Genomic DNA, 13,609 nt, shown 5'->3' on the forward strand with positions numbered 1-13,609 from the left:
TTTTAGTAGTAAAGTACCTAGTCCACGTATATCACTAACGAACTTTACGGAATTTAGAAGTCTCGTCTCTTTTCGCAGGACTCTCTCTCTTCTATCACTTTCCCAGGGATGAACATCAATGAGAGTAGCCCGAGAATCACTTTGCCGATGATGAGAAGGCGCGTGCCGGACTCGGATACTAAGAAATCTCACTTGGGCCATGAAAACGACCATGGAAACCACTCTTTCCGGCATCCGAAGCTCTGTCCGTTGCCGGAATCTTGGTTGCTATGGTTAAAGGGAGTGTTTTTCAGGCTGGGTTATGGGTTTCGAGTGATGAGTTCTGGTACATTATGAGTTCTGGAACCAATGTAGGGAGGCGGATTTTTCTGTTTTTGTTCTTATTGGTTTTTTTTCTTTTTCTGTGAAGCTATTGTTGATGAATAGGTACTTAGATTTGAACGGCAAAGAGAAGGAGGAGGGGATGTTGAGTTCTGGGGTGTTCATAGACGAGACTTTGATTGCACATAATGCTGTGGAGGAGAGCGATTTCCCGATTCAGAAAAACACGTTGGAGTTTACTGTAAGAGGAATTTCAAGTGCTTTTCTTACTTTGTTCTTATGAAAAATATCCTTTTGTAAATATGTTTTTGGGTTTGATAGATTTTTTGTAATGGGGTTTTCGTTAATTCTGTTTTGGGTTGGGTTCTCAAAGATGGGCTTTTATGTTGACTTGTTTTCTCTTCTTCCTTGTTTTTTGTTTTGTGTTGTGTATTGGGCTATGCCTGTGTTTTTTCTTATGTAGATATGACTTGCATTGGGGTATTTATGATCTGCAAATTCCATTTTTGTTTGGTCTCTGAATGATTAATTTGAAGATTCTTCTTCTCTTATAGTCTCAGAAAAAAGTTTCTTCTTTTCTTATTGGATTTTTTTTTTTTTACTTTTAATTAAGGTGGGGTTTCTATATTTCAATATTTGTATGTTATTTTTGCATGGGTGGTATTTATGAATAGCCCCAAAACAGAATCTTATGATCTGATTCAGATTTTGTCCATGTTTGAATAATGCGATTGAATTCCTGGTTTTTCTTCTATAGGGTTTACGATTTCTTATATATATATATATATATATATATATATATATATATATATGTTGACTTTTTATGTGAAAAAAGTATTTTTGTAATTCAAACTTACAATGGGGTGTTCTTAGTCATTATATGTTTCTCTTGCTTTATGCTTTTGGGCTTCCCTCCAAAAGGACTAAAGTCATGAAAAAACTTTAGTCCTAGAGGGGAAGTGTGAGAGGGTGAGAGTGGCCATATATATACTTTCACTCTCTTAGCCTTGTGAATGAGCAAGAGGTTATGTGGATCCTACACGCACGGATAGCCCACTTGGGTTCGGCAGGCTTTTGGTCTTACCACACACGCGCGCGTTTTTTTATTTCTTTTCTCTTGGTTTACTAATTATTTAATTAGTTTTACCGTTTAAGAAAACGCATAATCGTGGTTTAGTGACCGTTGGGAAACGTTTCTCACGCACTAAATGAGTGCGATGTTTCAACCAAACGTGTCTCTTAGTTTTCTATTTATTCGGATTTGTGGAAAACAAAAAGAAATCTTTTGGGAACGACTTTCTGTTTTTCTATTGTTCTTCTCTCTGTTTTTCTGGAACTTCTATTTCTCCCCTAAGCTTTTTGGATCAAGGCGATTCGGCTCATATAAGCAAGTTCTAAGGCATCCGGGCTGCGTGAGTGCACACCCCTAGAGCGAGAGTTGTTGAATCCTGGAGGCATACGCCAAGACGCCCATCTGCACCGTTGATTCGTCATAGTGGGGGCGAGATTTGCCTTAAGGACAGCGAAGATTCTTCGTGCCTTAACTCGATAAGTGATGTAACGACTTTTGTTTATTTGTTTACAATTAATTATGGCAGAATAGTTACTGTTGATATCTGATTGCACAAGATAAGAGATTAATTCTGTTCAAGGTATTCTCGAATCCTAAATTACAGATTTGCACATCATTTTTTCTAACAATATATATATATATATATATATATATATATATATATATTTTTTTTTTTGAAGCCTTGGCTTTTACTTCACATTCCATTTTAGGCTGCTATGAAAAGTAATTTTTTTCCTTTCCCCTTCTGTTTCTCCTTCTTTTTCTGTCAAATACCCGAGGATGGACAGAGAAAGGATTTTTGTGATTTAAATGGGTTCTCAAATACCCGAGGATGAACAGAGAAAGGATTTTTGTGATTTAAATGGGTTCTGGTTTTTTTTTTTTTTGGCTTCTATGTTTTATTGTTGTTAAAAATAGAAGGTCCCTGCCTAACCCCATCTAAAAAAAATAGAAGGTCGTGTTGGGTAGAATTTAACTCAAATTTAAAATATTGACATTATTTAATTTCATATTGGGATTCATTAAAAAAAAAAAAGCTTCAATTTCTTCAGAAATTCTGAATTATGATTATGGGTGTGTTTCTATTTTTGCCCATAACACTGAATCTTTCAGGATGCAATCATTTGGAAACTTTTGATGGGTTCCGATGATTTTTTTTAGTTCAATTGAATTTGAAATCAAAGTGTTTCGCTATATTCCAGTTAGAAGGTTCATGTCATTACTTTGACTGTATGCGTTCTTGATTGATTATGTTTCCATTACACTAACAAGATTGCAAATTTAGAATGGATCAAAGGGGATTCTAGATTGCCATTCTGAACCCAACAAAACGTTTTGCGTTCTGTTTTTCCACTTTTATTTGACCTTTACAGAGATTATGGGTGTTGGAACATTAGGTAGCTCTAACACCGGACTAAACATAGATTCTACAAGTAGTCTTCTTAAAAACCTCATAAGGACATGAAAAGAACAGAGGAACTCAATTTTTAGTAACACCTTCACATGTCAGTCAAATTGGATACAGTTGGGTCTTACTACTGAATATCTTATCATTGATGTTGTCTTAATACTCATTATGATCGGAATACATCAGGTTTCAGCTTTTCTGTTAGCTTGAATTGTGTAATAATAAGAGAGTATCCTGAATTTTTCTGGTGTTGCTATCTTACAGACTCCAGAAATATGGATAAAACCAAACAGTGATAATTATCATCAATGCATTGTTCGACCAAGAAATCGTATAACTATGTTAAGCAGCCCCTTTTGTCTAATCAGTTATATTGAGTATCCCATTGAATACTAAATGAATACCATAGTTTCTTCTCATATTTGTATCATTTTTACTCCAGGAACAAGAATAAGCACAAATGGCTATATTTTAGTTCATGCCAATGGTGGATTGAATCAGATGAGAACAGGAGTATGCATTATTTTTTACAAGTTTCAATATAACTAATCTAAATAGTATTTTTCTGGTGATCTAATGTTTTCACTTTTCATGGATTGAATTGCAGACTTGCGATATGGTTGCAATAGAGAAAATCATGAATGCAATGTTGGTTCTTCCTTCATTAGATCATGAATCCTTTTGGAAGGATCCAAGGTATTAACTCTTGGATACAAAATCACTAGGAATTTCAGTTGGCTTTAGGTAGTGTAGAGGAAACTGCAATACAGGCCCTTGATTTGATTTTGTCTAGTTGCAGCACTCTTAAAGACATTTTCGACTGGAGGCATTTCATAGATGTCTTAAGAGATGACATTGAGATCGTAGTCTCTGCCACGGGCGTATGAAGCAATTAATCCCCTTGTAAAGGCACCAATTTCCTGGTCGAAGGTCCGTATATCAGAATTCTTTTTATAAGTCTCAAACTAAAATACCTTAGATTGGTGAAATTGCACGGCCTCGAATAGATTTCTAAAATATGTAACCATTTGCAGGCTAGTTATTATAAAGGGGAGATGCGTAGGTTATTGGACCAGTTCAAAGTGTTGAACTTTACTCACAGCGATTCTCGACTTGGTAACAACGGCCTCCCCGGTTCAATCCAGAGGCATAGGTGCCGTGCAAATTATAAAGCACTCCGTTATACAGACGAGATTGAAGAGCTTGGGAAGAAATTGGTTGATATGTTGAGAAGTGATAACAACCCCTATATTGCTCTCCATTTAAGGTAATCCACTAACACACTAATGACCCTTTGGCTATTCTTAATTGGTTGGTTTTTTTATGTTATCAAATGTGATAATTGGCATTGCAGATATGAGAAGGATTTCCTTCACTGGGTGCAGCCACAATCTTACTGGAGAGGAGGCAGAGGAGCTCGGATTCATGAGATATAAAGTCACGCATTGGAAGGAGAGAGATAGACAGCAAGGTGAGGCGACGTCAAGGGTTGTGTCCAATGACTCCTCGAGAAACTTCGTTGTTCTTGAAAGCTTTGGGTTACCCATCCGAAACAACTATCTACATTGTCACTGGGGAGATTTATGGGACCGGTAGTATGGCCGCGCTCCAGGCCAATACCCAAATGTCCATACCCACTCCACTCTAGCAACAGAAGAGGAACTACCACCTTTAAAAAAATATCAGAACCGTCTCACTGCCTTGGACTACATATTAGCCTTTGAGAGTGATGTCTTTGTTTATACATATGATGGTAATTTGGCTAAAGCAGTGCAGGGTCATCGGATATTTGAAGGATATCGCAAGACAATCAGCCCCTATAAGTATGTTGTAATTGAAAAAATTCATCCATTGTCAATTTTCATGTTAGAACTCATACTAAAACCATTTGATGTATGTTTTTGCAGGCAGAAGTTTGTGAAACTGATAGATAAGTTAGATGGGGGTGAGATAACTTGGGAAAAATTCTCATCAAAGGTGAAGAGCTTGCATGAAAATAGGCTTGGAGCACCGTACAAGCGGCAAATTGGTGGTACGCCAAATCTTGAAGAAAGCTTCTATGCAAATCCTTTTCCTGGTTGTATATGCGAAAAGGGACAAGACAACAAGGAGCAGTTCTAAGACGGAAATACTGAGCTTTTATGCATCCGAAGTAAATGTTTTTTGGCTTGAAGGAGGAGAGCTCGGATTTACACTTTGATTTTTTGAGGAAGCAGAGAAGGTAGATAAGGATATTAGAGATGGAGGATGATAGGTTGTATAGGCTTTCTACTCGTTTTACTGTGATTACCATTTTTTCCTCATTTGTTATTTTTTAAAGTTGTCATTGTGATTGTCAAATGCAATTGGCCTAATTGGGCTTTGATTGATGAATGAATAATGCAATCTCTTGATATGATAATAGTCATTTCATTAGTTCTTTCTACTATCAGTGACCCTTTCTTAGTTATAAATCATCAGATGACTAAATTGCTAAGCCTGCAAATTTATTTGTTGATTTCTTTCTAATATCAGTTGATTTCTTTCTAATATCAGTGATCCTTTCACTGTTTGGGCAAAAGCAAAATACCATGATTTTATGGAAGGAAAATGATAAGGGGATGCACAACCAGGACAACCTCCAGAGACTGCCAATGATTTTGGTCCGGAAAGCACTTCTCTAGCCAACAAACCAAGCCACGTTTGATAACCATTCTCTCAATTCTGTACCTAGAGCTAGGAACAACCGTTCCAAAATCACAAAAACGAAAAACTTTCATTTCGATAAACTCCTTCTAAATGTGCTTTTTGAAACAAAATTTGGGCCATATTTTCTTTTTTATACCAAACACCATTGAAACATTTTGCTTCGAAAAACTCGGTCTAAATGTGATTTCGGAACGGAATGCTTTCCAGGGCAGTTTTTCCCCGTCTTAAACGTCCATATACCCTTTTATTTACGAAAGGAAAGAATCTTTTGTAAAAGACTCCACCAACATGCAACTACTAAATTATAGGAACTACTAGGTAGAAACTTATAATGCTAAAACTCTAAAATCTCTCCTAAAGTCTCTTAAATTATAGTAATCCCAATCAATTTTTTTTTGGGTGTAAATGATAAATCTATGAGTTTGAGCTGCATGTTACAACCCTTATTTTCTGCAAGATTTGAATGAAGATTAGTTAATTGGGAATTCCCTTATGATGAACTTACCATTTACGAGAAATATCAGGTCAAATGATGTTTCAATCATGTTGGCTCCGCAACAATTTGATCAACATCTAAATTTACTAAACTCTCTTTCCCAAACAGCATGAATCCGACAGTGGCCTGCAAGAAAATTATCTTTCTCATGTTAGTTTTTCTAAGAAAACAGAGGTACACAGATTAAAAAACCTCCCTACTTCAGGTCACAAACAATACACTGAAGCTGAAGAGAATAATTGACCCATGAACATTTTCAAAAAACACAAAAGGCAGCTGGGGAATTTTCTATACTCGAGAAAGATAAAAGCCAAACTAGAGGGGATTTAATCAAAATCCATGAACAAGTAAGTACATGTCACCAGAAGCCTAGAAACAAACCTTCCCAGTCTTGTGATCCAGCTGTTTAAGGTTGCCTGTGAATTCCACAAGAGGCCCAGACATAACTCGGACACTAGAACCTGGGACAAGGAACTTGTTGTCTTCCCCTGTTAAGGGGCTATTCATGGAAGACTCTAAGCCTTTCTTAGATCGCTTTTTCGTCTTACCCCCCGTTGTAGATTTTGTAACATGTTTGGAGTCCAAATAAGCGTCCATATTCAGCTCCTCACCATCAGGGATCCCTTCTGCCCGTCGCTCTTCTTCGAATGCCTGGTCGGATTTTTCTTGTTCTTCTTTTGCTTGTTGGAAGATTACTTCCATGTCATTGTTTGGAACAGGTTTGGGCCTGTTGATTTGACGTTTACTACAAAAGGTAAAATGAACAATTCATGTTAGAAGCATCAAGTACCAAGCAACCATCAAGTACCAATCAACGGAAAAGAGACTACTATGAGATTACTATACGCAAAGGCCTTAAGAAATGGTAACATGTGGACATTGAAATCACCATTACAGACCAACAGTTAATGGTTCAACTATAGAAGGTGCTCCTAAAAAACCATGAAAATGACTACCCTGTTTTGAAAGCACTGCTACAGGAGAGAGAGAGAGAGAGAGAGAGAGAGAGAGAGAGAGAGAGAGAGAGAGAGAGAGAGAGAGAGAGAGAGAGAGAGAGAGAGAGAGAGAGAGATGTTCCATCACAGTAATTGGAAGCGAAGTCAGCCTTGTAATGACCTTACATTTAAGTTAAAAAGAGCAGAGGATGTATAGTGAATATTTAGTAAAGAACTTGCATCTCCCAAAAAAAAATGGTACGAGATGAGTAGCCCTATATTTGCCAAGTGTGATATAAAGAGTTAGCCACAATTTTTAAGAGTACTAAAGCATTGAAAATGGAAATTGCACTTCTGTGGCCAATTTACTGTAAAATAAATCAACATATTTCATACCATACCTTTCCATTAGGCAGAGTCCAGCAATGCACACTCTTATATTTCTATTACCAGACATAAAAGCTTACAATTACTGCCTGACCTGTACTGACATGTGTCCAACATGCATTTTTTCCTTGAAATATAGTATCCTTCTCACCAATGAATTTATTAATATGTCCAACCATCGACAATCAAGTAACAAGTTCTTCATTTTTTTTTCAAATGATATAACAACAGCCAAGTTTAGGAAAAGAGGAAAGGCAAACAAAAGGGGAAACGATTGCTCCAAATGAAGATCAAATCTATTTTGGTACAAGTGCAATGGACAAAAACAAAACAGGCAGATGCAATAGAAAGGGATTCCACAAGACTGACAACTTTTACCCTTCTCATAAAGGAAGATTCCACAAGAAATATCAAAAACAAGCTAAAGAGCGACCAAATACTGAATTCTTAGAGAAGAAACCACCACATCGAACACCATGAGGAAGAGATGAGACCTATTTTCTAGTTTCTTCTACAAACTTCAACTGCCAAAATATCCCTATCACTAAATGTCCCCTTCTAACAGAAACATCGTATCTTTCTTAGCTACTAACACATACATGAGACCTATTTTCTAGTTTCTTCTACAAACTTCAACTGCCAAAAGATTTTCTCTCTTCTTTTCTTGAACCTTAGATTGCAATTATTCTTTCAATAGCTAGAAAGCTATCTTGGTACCATCTTTCCAAGCAAGAGATGGCAAGCATTCATAGGTACCTCAGAAAACAAAATACTATTTTTATAACAACATTGAATACATTGGCTCTCGAGTGCATCTAATCCCTTGAAATATGCGGCCATTAGCTCGGCCTTCCTCTTCTTAGGAGATCCTTTCACTCAGAGATTTTTTCTACTAAATCCCCTAAACAAATCTAAGAATTGGTTTGAGTGAAGACACTATAGGATTTTGGCATATCGACCATAATTTCAGAATCAAGATCTCTCGCTAGCGAGGGAACCGCCCTTCTTCAAATCCTTCCTCATCCAAATCACCTTGCAATGAAACACGTTAGAATCAAAATCATTTTCCTTAGATCTTATGATGCTTGCACTATCCCTAAGACCCTAACATGATAATGTGCCTCACGACGCATAACAATTTCTATAAGTTGATCAAGTCTCCTTGTGAGTTCTTGTTCATCCCTCCACGTAACTCTGATCACCCACAAGTACTATGAGCATGAAAAGCACCCCACCTTCCATCCATCACCATTCACAAATTGTATCCTCAGAAACAATCTTCTTTAATGCCCAATAATGCAATCATAATGATAAAGGATGATACAGGCAGGTGCAATAAAAAGGGATTCAACGAGAAATACCAAAAGCAAGAGAAGGAGGGATCAAACATCAAATTTAAAAACTCAATAGGAGAAAATAACTACACCAAATGGATGTTGGACTGCCATCTGCATCATATTTACACCAAATAATTCTTAGAAGTTTAATATATTAGTATAAGAATCCATGCTTCTTACGTATTTCCAACTCTAGATCCAAGAAAGCCCCCTATTCCATTACATTCTCTGACGAAGTCATGTATCTCCCTGTTTAATACACACCGGAAGAAGACGCAGCCAGGAAAGAGGGGCTTAGGTTTTACTGAATATGAACCATTCTTTAGCTTCCTTTTCATATGGACAGCCGGAAAATAAACCTGAAATGAGATACACAAGTATGAAGTAAGAATACACTACCTGGACAATATCATTAGATAAATTGATAAATGATGAGGAGTTACAAAGATTGCTCCAAAAACCTTCTCAGAAAAGCTACCAACAGATTACATTTGCAAGGAAAAAAATTGGTCACATTGGCATAAATAGGAATCAAATATGAGACTTTTATACCATTCGTGGCAAGGAACAATTAAATCCTTATGGAAAGAAAGTAACAGATGAAAAATATATAGACAAGAATACAGAATCAGCGAATTGGCAGATCACACAATATACTTCTTTATCTTCAAAAAAATTAAAAATCCAATCCCCTTACAATGCAAAATGTAACGGAGTTTTCTACTAACTCCACCAAGTTGATGAAACAACAATCATACACATATGAGCAAACAAAAAAAATTCCAGGCAATGACCTCAAAGCACTTAGATGGAACAGATTCAACGGACAAGATATTTCATCATCATGTTATTGGATTCTAGTATAAGAACTTAGTAGTGACCACCAGAAATAGCTGACTATATGCTGGAGAAATTAACTATAGCTTACAATACAATATGATTCTTCGTCACTAAAAATAATTACCGACTCTCTGTGGTAATCCTGATGCAGTGTCCCATTCCCATACTACAACATACCCCAGTTCAAATTATTTTTCGTGTAAAAAGGACTCAAGGCTTCTTAACAGAAACTTTTCAGATGACCAAAAACGTAAATGAGATTTCAACTAAGGTAACTGCGCTCAATCACAGCAATGTCAATCATACGTGACATGCATACGCACATACACAGATGAAGAACATCTAAAGAAACAAGACATGCTAACAATATTTGTAAAATATTTAATTAGATAGGGTCAAGCGTGACATTTAACATGATCACTGAGAGAGAGAAAAGAGGGCAGAGACCCTTAAATGACAGAAAATTTTGCAGTGAAGGGATAAAATCACCACAATAATGAAATAAAAAATCAGCTCAAAATAAATAATGAAATGACTGAGAGAATCAAAGACAGGATGTAACAAAAACCCAACTGTGGGGACAGTTAGAACTTCAAGCAAATGTTCACCGAAAACCAACCGAGAGGTAAGCCTATTCACAATCTTAATAAATTTGGTATCTATTCCCCAAAGAAAAAAAAAATCTCATGAGGTATATTCAGATAATTCATCGAAATAGTCCCTATAGAATCACATTAAATCATTCAATTCATAACATCAAAAATGAAATATTGACCGAATCATATCTAACCCAGAAAAGCAAATTCAACATTTACCCCCCTCTCCCGATATTCCATAACATAATCAGAAGTAAGCAATCAGTATAACACCTCAATTGGGTGCTAAGCATGTTTCACTTTCAGGCGAATTATTCATACTTTTCCATCAAAACCCATGAAAGAACTATAAAATTCAAAAAATCAAAACCAATTTCAGATAGAATAACAACTCATCCAGAAACCCAAAAACACGAAATCAACATTTATACCCATTTAACCGAACTAAACCTTCCACAGAGGAAAAAAAAAATCAAATACCTTGAAATCGATTGAAGGGTAGTTTCTGGCGAGAGAGCGAGCAAGCTGTTCGGCGGTAGCCTGACCGGAAACCCTAGAAACCCTAACGACCCACCATTGTGGGCCCAATAGAGCAAGGTTATCGAGATTGAGCTCTTCAGTCCAAGAAGAGTACCTCTTTTTTGGTTTGTGTAAGAGCTTTTCCTCCACTTCTTCTTTCCAGTTGTTGGTTTTGCTTTCTCTCCTCTCATTCCTCAACTGCCTCCTTTCCCTTGCGGTTAGCTGGGAATCGACAGTTGCAGAGATAACATATTTTGTAATGGGAATGCGAATGGAAGGTAGAGAGGGAGAAGAAAGTGGGAAAGAAGAGAGGGAGGGAGAGGGGCTGCAAGGATTCCATGCCAGGAGCCCATGCCTCATCTTCTTCTACCAATGTTCTAAAAAATAATTCGTGGACAAATGAAGAATGATGGATAGAAGCGACTCTATGTGTTTTTGGATCTTTATCAGGGAAATGTTATCAGCACAACTATATTTTGATATTTGCACAAACCCAGTTCTCTTTTCTTCTTTAATTGGCTCGGGAGAGCATTTTGGGAAATGTATCAGCACAACCATATTTTGAAATTTGCACAACCATGGTGAGTTCGTGAATTTAGTAAACCAAGGTTGTGGTGATATCACTTTCATCTTGATGATGGCATTACTTTGTTTTACGAGAAATTATGATAATTGGATGTTGATAGCATCCTGGGAGATCTTTTAGCAGTGAGTGTTTGAAAGTAGTACTTGGATGGGTGACCTCAAGATGTTCCTGTGGTGCACCCCTATAAAGGGATTGAGACCCTAGCTCAATGGTCAAGGCATTGTTCAATGGGGCCCTCTTTAAAGGATGATCTAAACTGTTTATTTGTTGGGCAAAAATGTAAATAGGTTGTACCCCATAGATCATCTCCGTAGGATGATCCTAACCCTGACCATCCTATGGATATGATCTATAGGGTACAACCTATTTACTTTGCATTCACAAGATTGAATTGCTTTGTTCATTTCTGCCTTTCTCATACAAACTCATAGAAGAGTTGTTCAAAGATGGCCACTCAATATCTTGTCCTCTTAGGTATGCTGGCTCTCACTTGCTCCCTTGCCTTGGGCTCTGACCCTAGTCCATGCAAGATTTTTGTGTCGCAGCGCCCGATAGCCAAGGTTTGAATTGGAAACATGTCTTTCTAGTTTTTATGTTATGTTCTATAACTTATGTTGATTTTATAGAGCTAATTGAACCTGGTTTCTAAATCTCTTATTCATAATATCTTGGCAGTGTTGGTAAATGGGTCAGCCTATAAAGACCCGAAACTCGCTCAAGTAGACGATTTCTTCTTCACCGGGCTCAACAAACCAGAGAAGGTGACAAAACTCATTTATTCTTGTTAATGCAACAAACATGATGAGATTAATATCAGTTTTGAAATAAGATTGTTTTACAGCTAAAGATCCTAGATTTGTTAATTTCCTTTTTCTATCATAATCTTGGTGCATCTGTTCCAAAACTAAATAATTCTACAAACAAGGGGATGATTGCCTTTGGAATAGCATTCACAAATTCAACCTACTATTCCAAAAGGCCTCTTCAGTTGGGGTAACTTGGATGCTTTAGAATAATATTAGAACTAAATTAGGTAATTGGCAAACTCAATTAAGCATTTGTGTTGGAAACAAAGTGCAAATTTTAACAATTTATTTGTTAACCTTGAATCATGGCCTAAAGCATGTTACAATGTTGCTTCTTGAAGATAATTGAAGCCTCACATTGTGCAAGGGATTTTGGTATCTGTTTAAAAATAGATTAGATCTAACAATATAACTTAAGAATTCAATTTATTACAATTATTGTGATTATTAAGTTATCATTATATCTTAGGCTGTGCTTTAGATTTTGAGAAACGATTGGGAGTCCAAAACTGATTATTGGACCCAAAATTAAACATAAATTTGAGTCTAATAATTAGTTTTGAACTCACAACCAGTTCTCCAAATCCAAAACAAACAGGGCCATAGTAAATTTGATTTAGGACAATACTTGTAGGGTCTGTTTGCGTAGAAGAAAATGCCTTTTCACATACAAAGGACTTTTCCTTCTCCCTTCCATTATTTGGGGAGTGATATTTACGCCCCTTTTGATCACCAGGGACACCCATTGCCATTGTACTTTGGAATCAAAGCCACTGGATTTTTTTGACATCAAGTACATTAGCCCCCTTTTTGTCATTGATACACTGACGCTGGGTGTCCCTGGTGATCAAAAGGGGCGTAAATATCATTTCCCCATTACTTTATTAGAAGATTGTTTTAATAGGAATGCTAAACTAATAGGAGCCCTTGTAGAAACAGGGTAGAAGGGCGGCACCATTGGATCCAAGTCATATGCTTCTGCCGTTTTCAGTGCCATTATAAATGTTATAAATTCACTCACAATGACATGGATCCAACGGTGCCGCCCTTCTCTCCTGATTATGTAAGGGCTCCTGTCAGTTTATCATTCCTCTTATTTTAATTGTTTAGTTCAATAACTATTAAAACAATTCCTTTTTTTTAGGGGGGGAAATTATGTCTCGTTTGGATGATTGTTATATGGAAAAGGAAAAAAATAGGGCAATGATAAATCCGCACCTCCTGTAGGATTATTTGCACCCCTTTAACGTGAGCTGAGTTAAAAAGTGTTAAAGTCTGGTACATACTCTCCTTTAAAGGGGTGCAAATCTATCATCATTCAAAAGATATCCTTTATATGTATGTATGTATACATATAAATTAATGAGTTAGATATTAGGAAAAAATAATGAACCCTACATATATACTAATCAATAATCTGCAAGTGGGGCTAAGAGGGAGCCAAAGCGTCTACTCAACTCAACTCAACTCAACTAAGCCTTTGTCCCAAGCTAGTTGGGGACATAGTGTTAAATTCCAGAGACACTAAACTCGGATATATTACAAAGAAGTCAATCGGTGCTTATAAAGAGCACTTACAAGATAAACATAGAATCAAATCTAGATAACTGTGGAAAGA

At 36.7% G+C, this 13,609-nt stretch overlaps 1 protein-coding gene and 1 pseudogene across 3 annotated transcripts; one reads left to right on the forward strand and one right to left on the reverse strand.

Moving 5' to 3' along the window:
- The first annotated feature begins 269 nt into the window (after positions 1-269).
- LOC143850029 (O-fucosyltransferase 19-like) lies at positions 270-5,192 on the forward strand (annotated as a pseudogene). The gene is made up of 10 exons (XR_013235938.1): positions 270-325; positions 427-578; positions 2,767-2,826; positions 3,028-3,132; positions 3,244-3,314; positions 3,409-3,497; positions 3,601-3,731; positions 3,836-4,068; positions 4,156-4,624; positions 4,709-5,192. The product of XR_013235938.1 is annotated as an O-fucosyltransferase 19-like (transcript).
- Positions 5,193-5,830: 638 nt separating this feature from the next.
- PTAC13 (plastid transcriptionally active 13) lies at positions 5,831-11,019 on the reverse strand. 2 transcript variants are annotated; one of them, XM_077361383.1, is made up of 4 exons: positions 10,561-11,019; positions 8,909-9,003; positions 6,367-6,730; positions 5,831-6,111 (listed from the first exon to the last, which is right to left on the reverse strand). In XM_077361383.1, the coding sequence occupies exons 1-4, from the start codon at positions 10,957-10,959 to the stop codon at positions 6,031-6,033; spliced, it is 939 nt and encodes a 312-aa protein (XP_077217498.1). In that variant the 5' UTR covers positions 10,960-11,019; the 3' UTR covers positions 5,831-6,030. The 2 variants fall into 2 exon arrangements, with proteins under 2 accessions (XP_077217498.1, XP_077217497.1); XM_077361382.1 differs by having other exon boundaries at positions 8,825-9,003; positions 10,561-11,018.
- Positions 11,020-13,609: the final 2,590 nt, after the last annotated feature.

Source organism: Tasmannia lanceolata, unplaced genomic scaffold, assembly GCF_043159265.1.
Source record: "Tasmannia lanceolata isolate RefF3 unplaced genomic scaffold, GAP_Taslan_0.1 ptg000018l, whole genome shotgun sequence".
NCBI classification, from domain to species: Eukaryota; Viridiplantae; Streptophyta; class Magnoliopsida; order Canellales; family Winteraceae; genus Tasmannia; species Tasmannia lanceolata.

What these genes read in the sequence shown, in the direction of transcription:
- PTAC13 (XM_077361382.1), bottom strand. Translation starts at nt 10,959, where the DNA reads ATGAGGCATGGGCTCCTGGCATGGAATCCTTGCAGCCCCTCTCCCTCC. An exon ending in GGATCTAGAGTTGGAAATAC is followed by an intron (nt 6,731 to 8,824) that starts GTAAGAAGCATG and finishes TACCTTTTGTAG; the next exon opens with TAAACGTCAAATCAACAGGC. An exon ending in TGGATCACAAGACTGGGAAG is followed by an intron (nt 6,112 to 6,366) that starts GTTTGTTTCTAG and finishes ATTTTCTTGCAG; the next exon opens with GCCACTGTCGGATTCATGCT.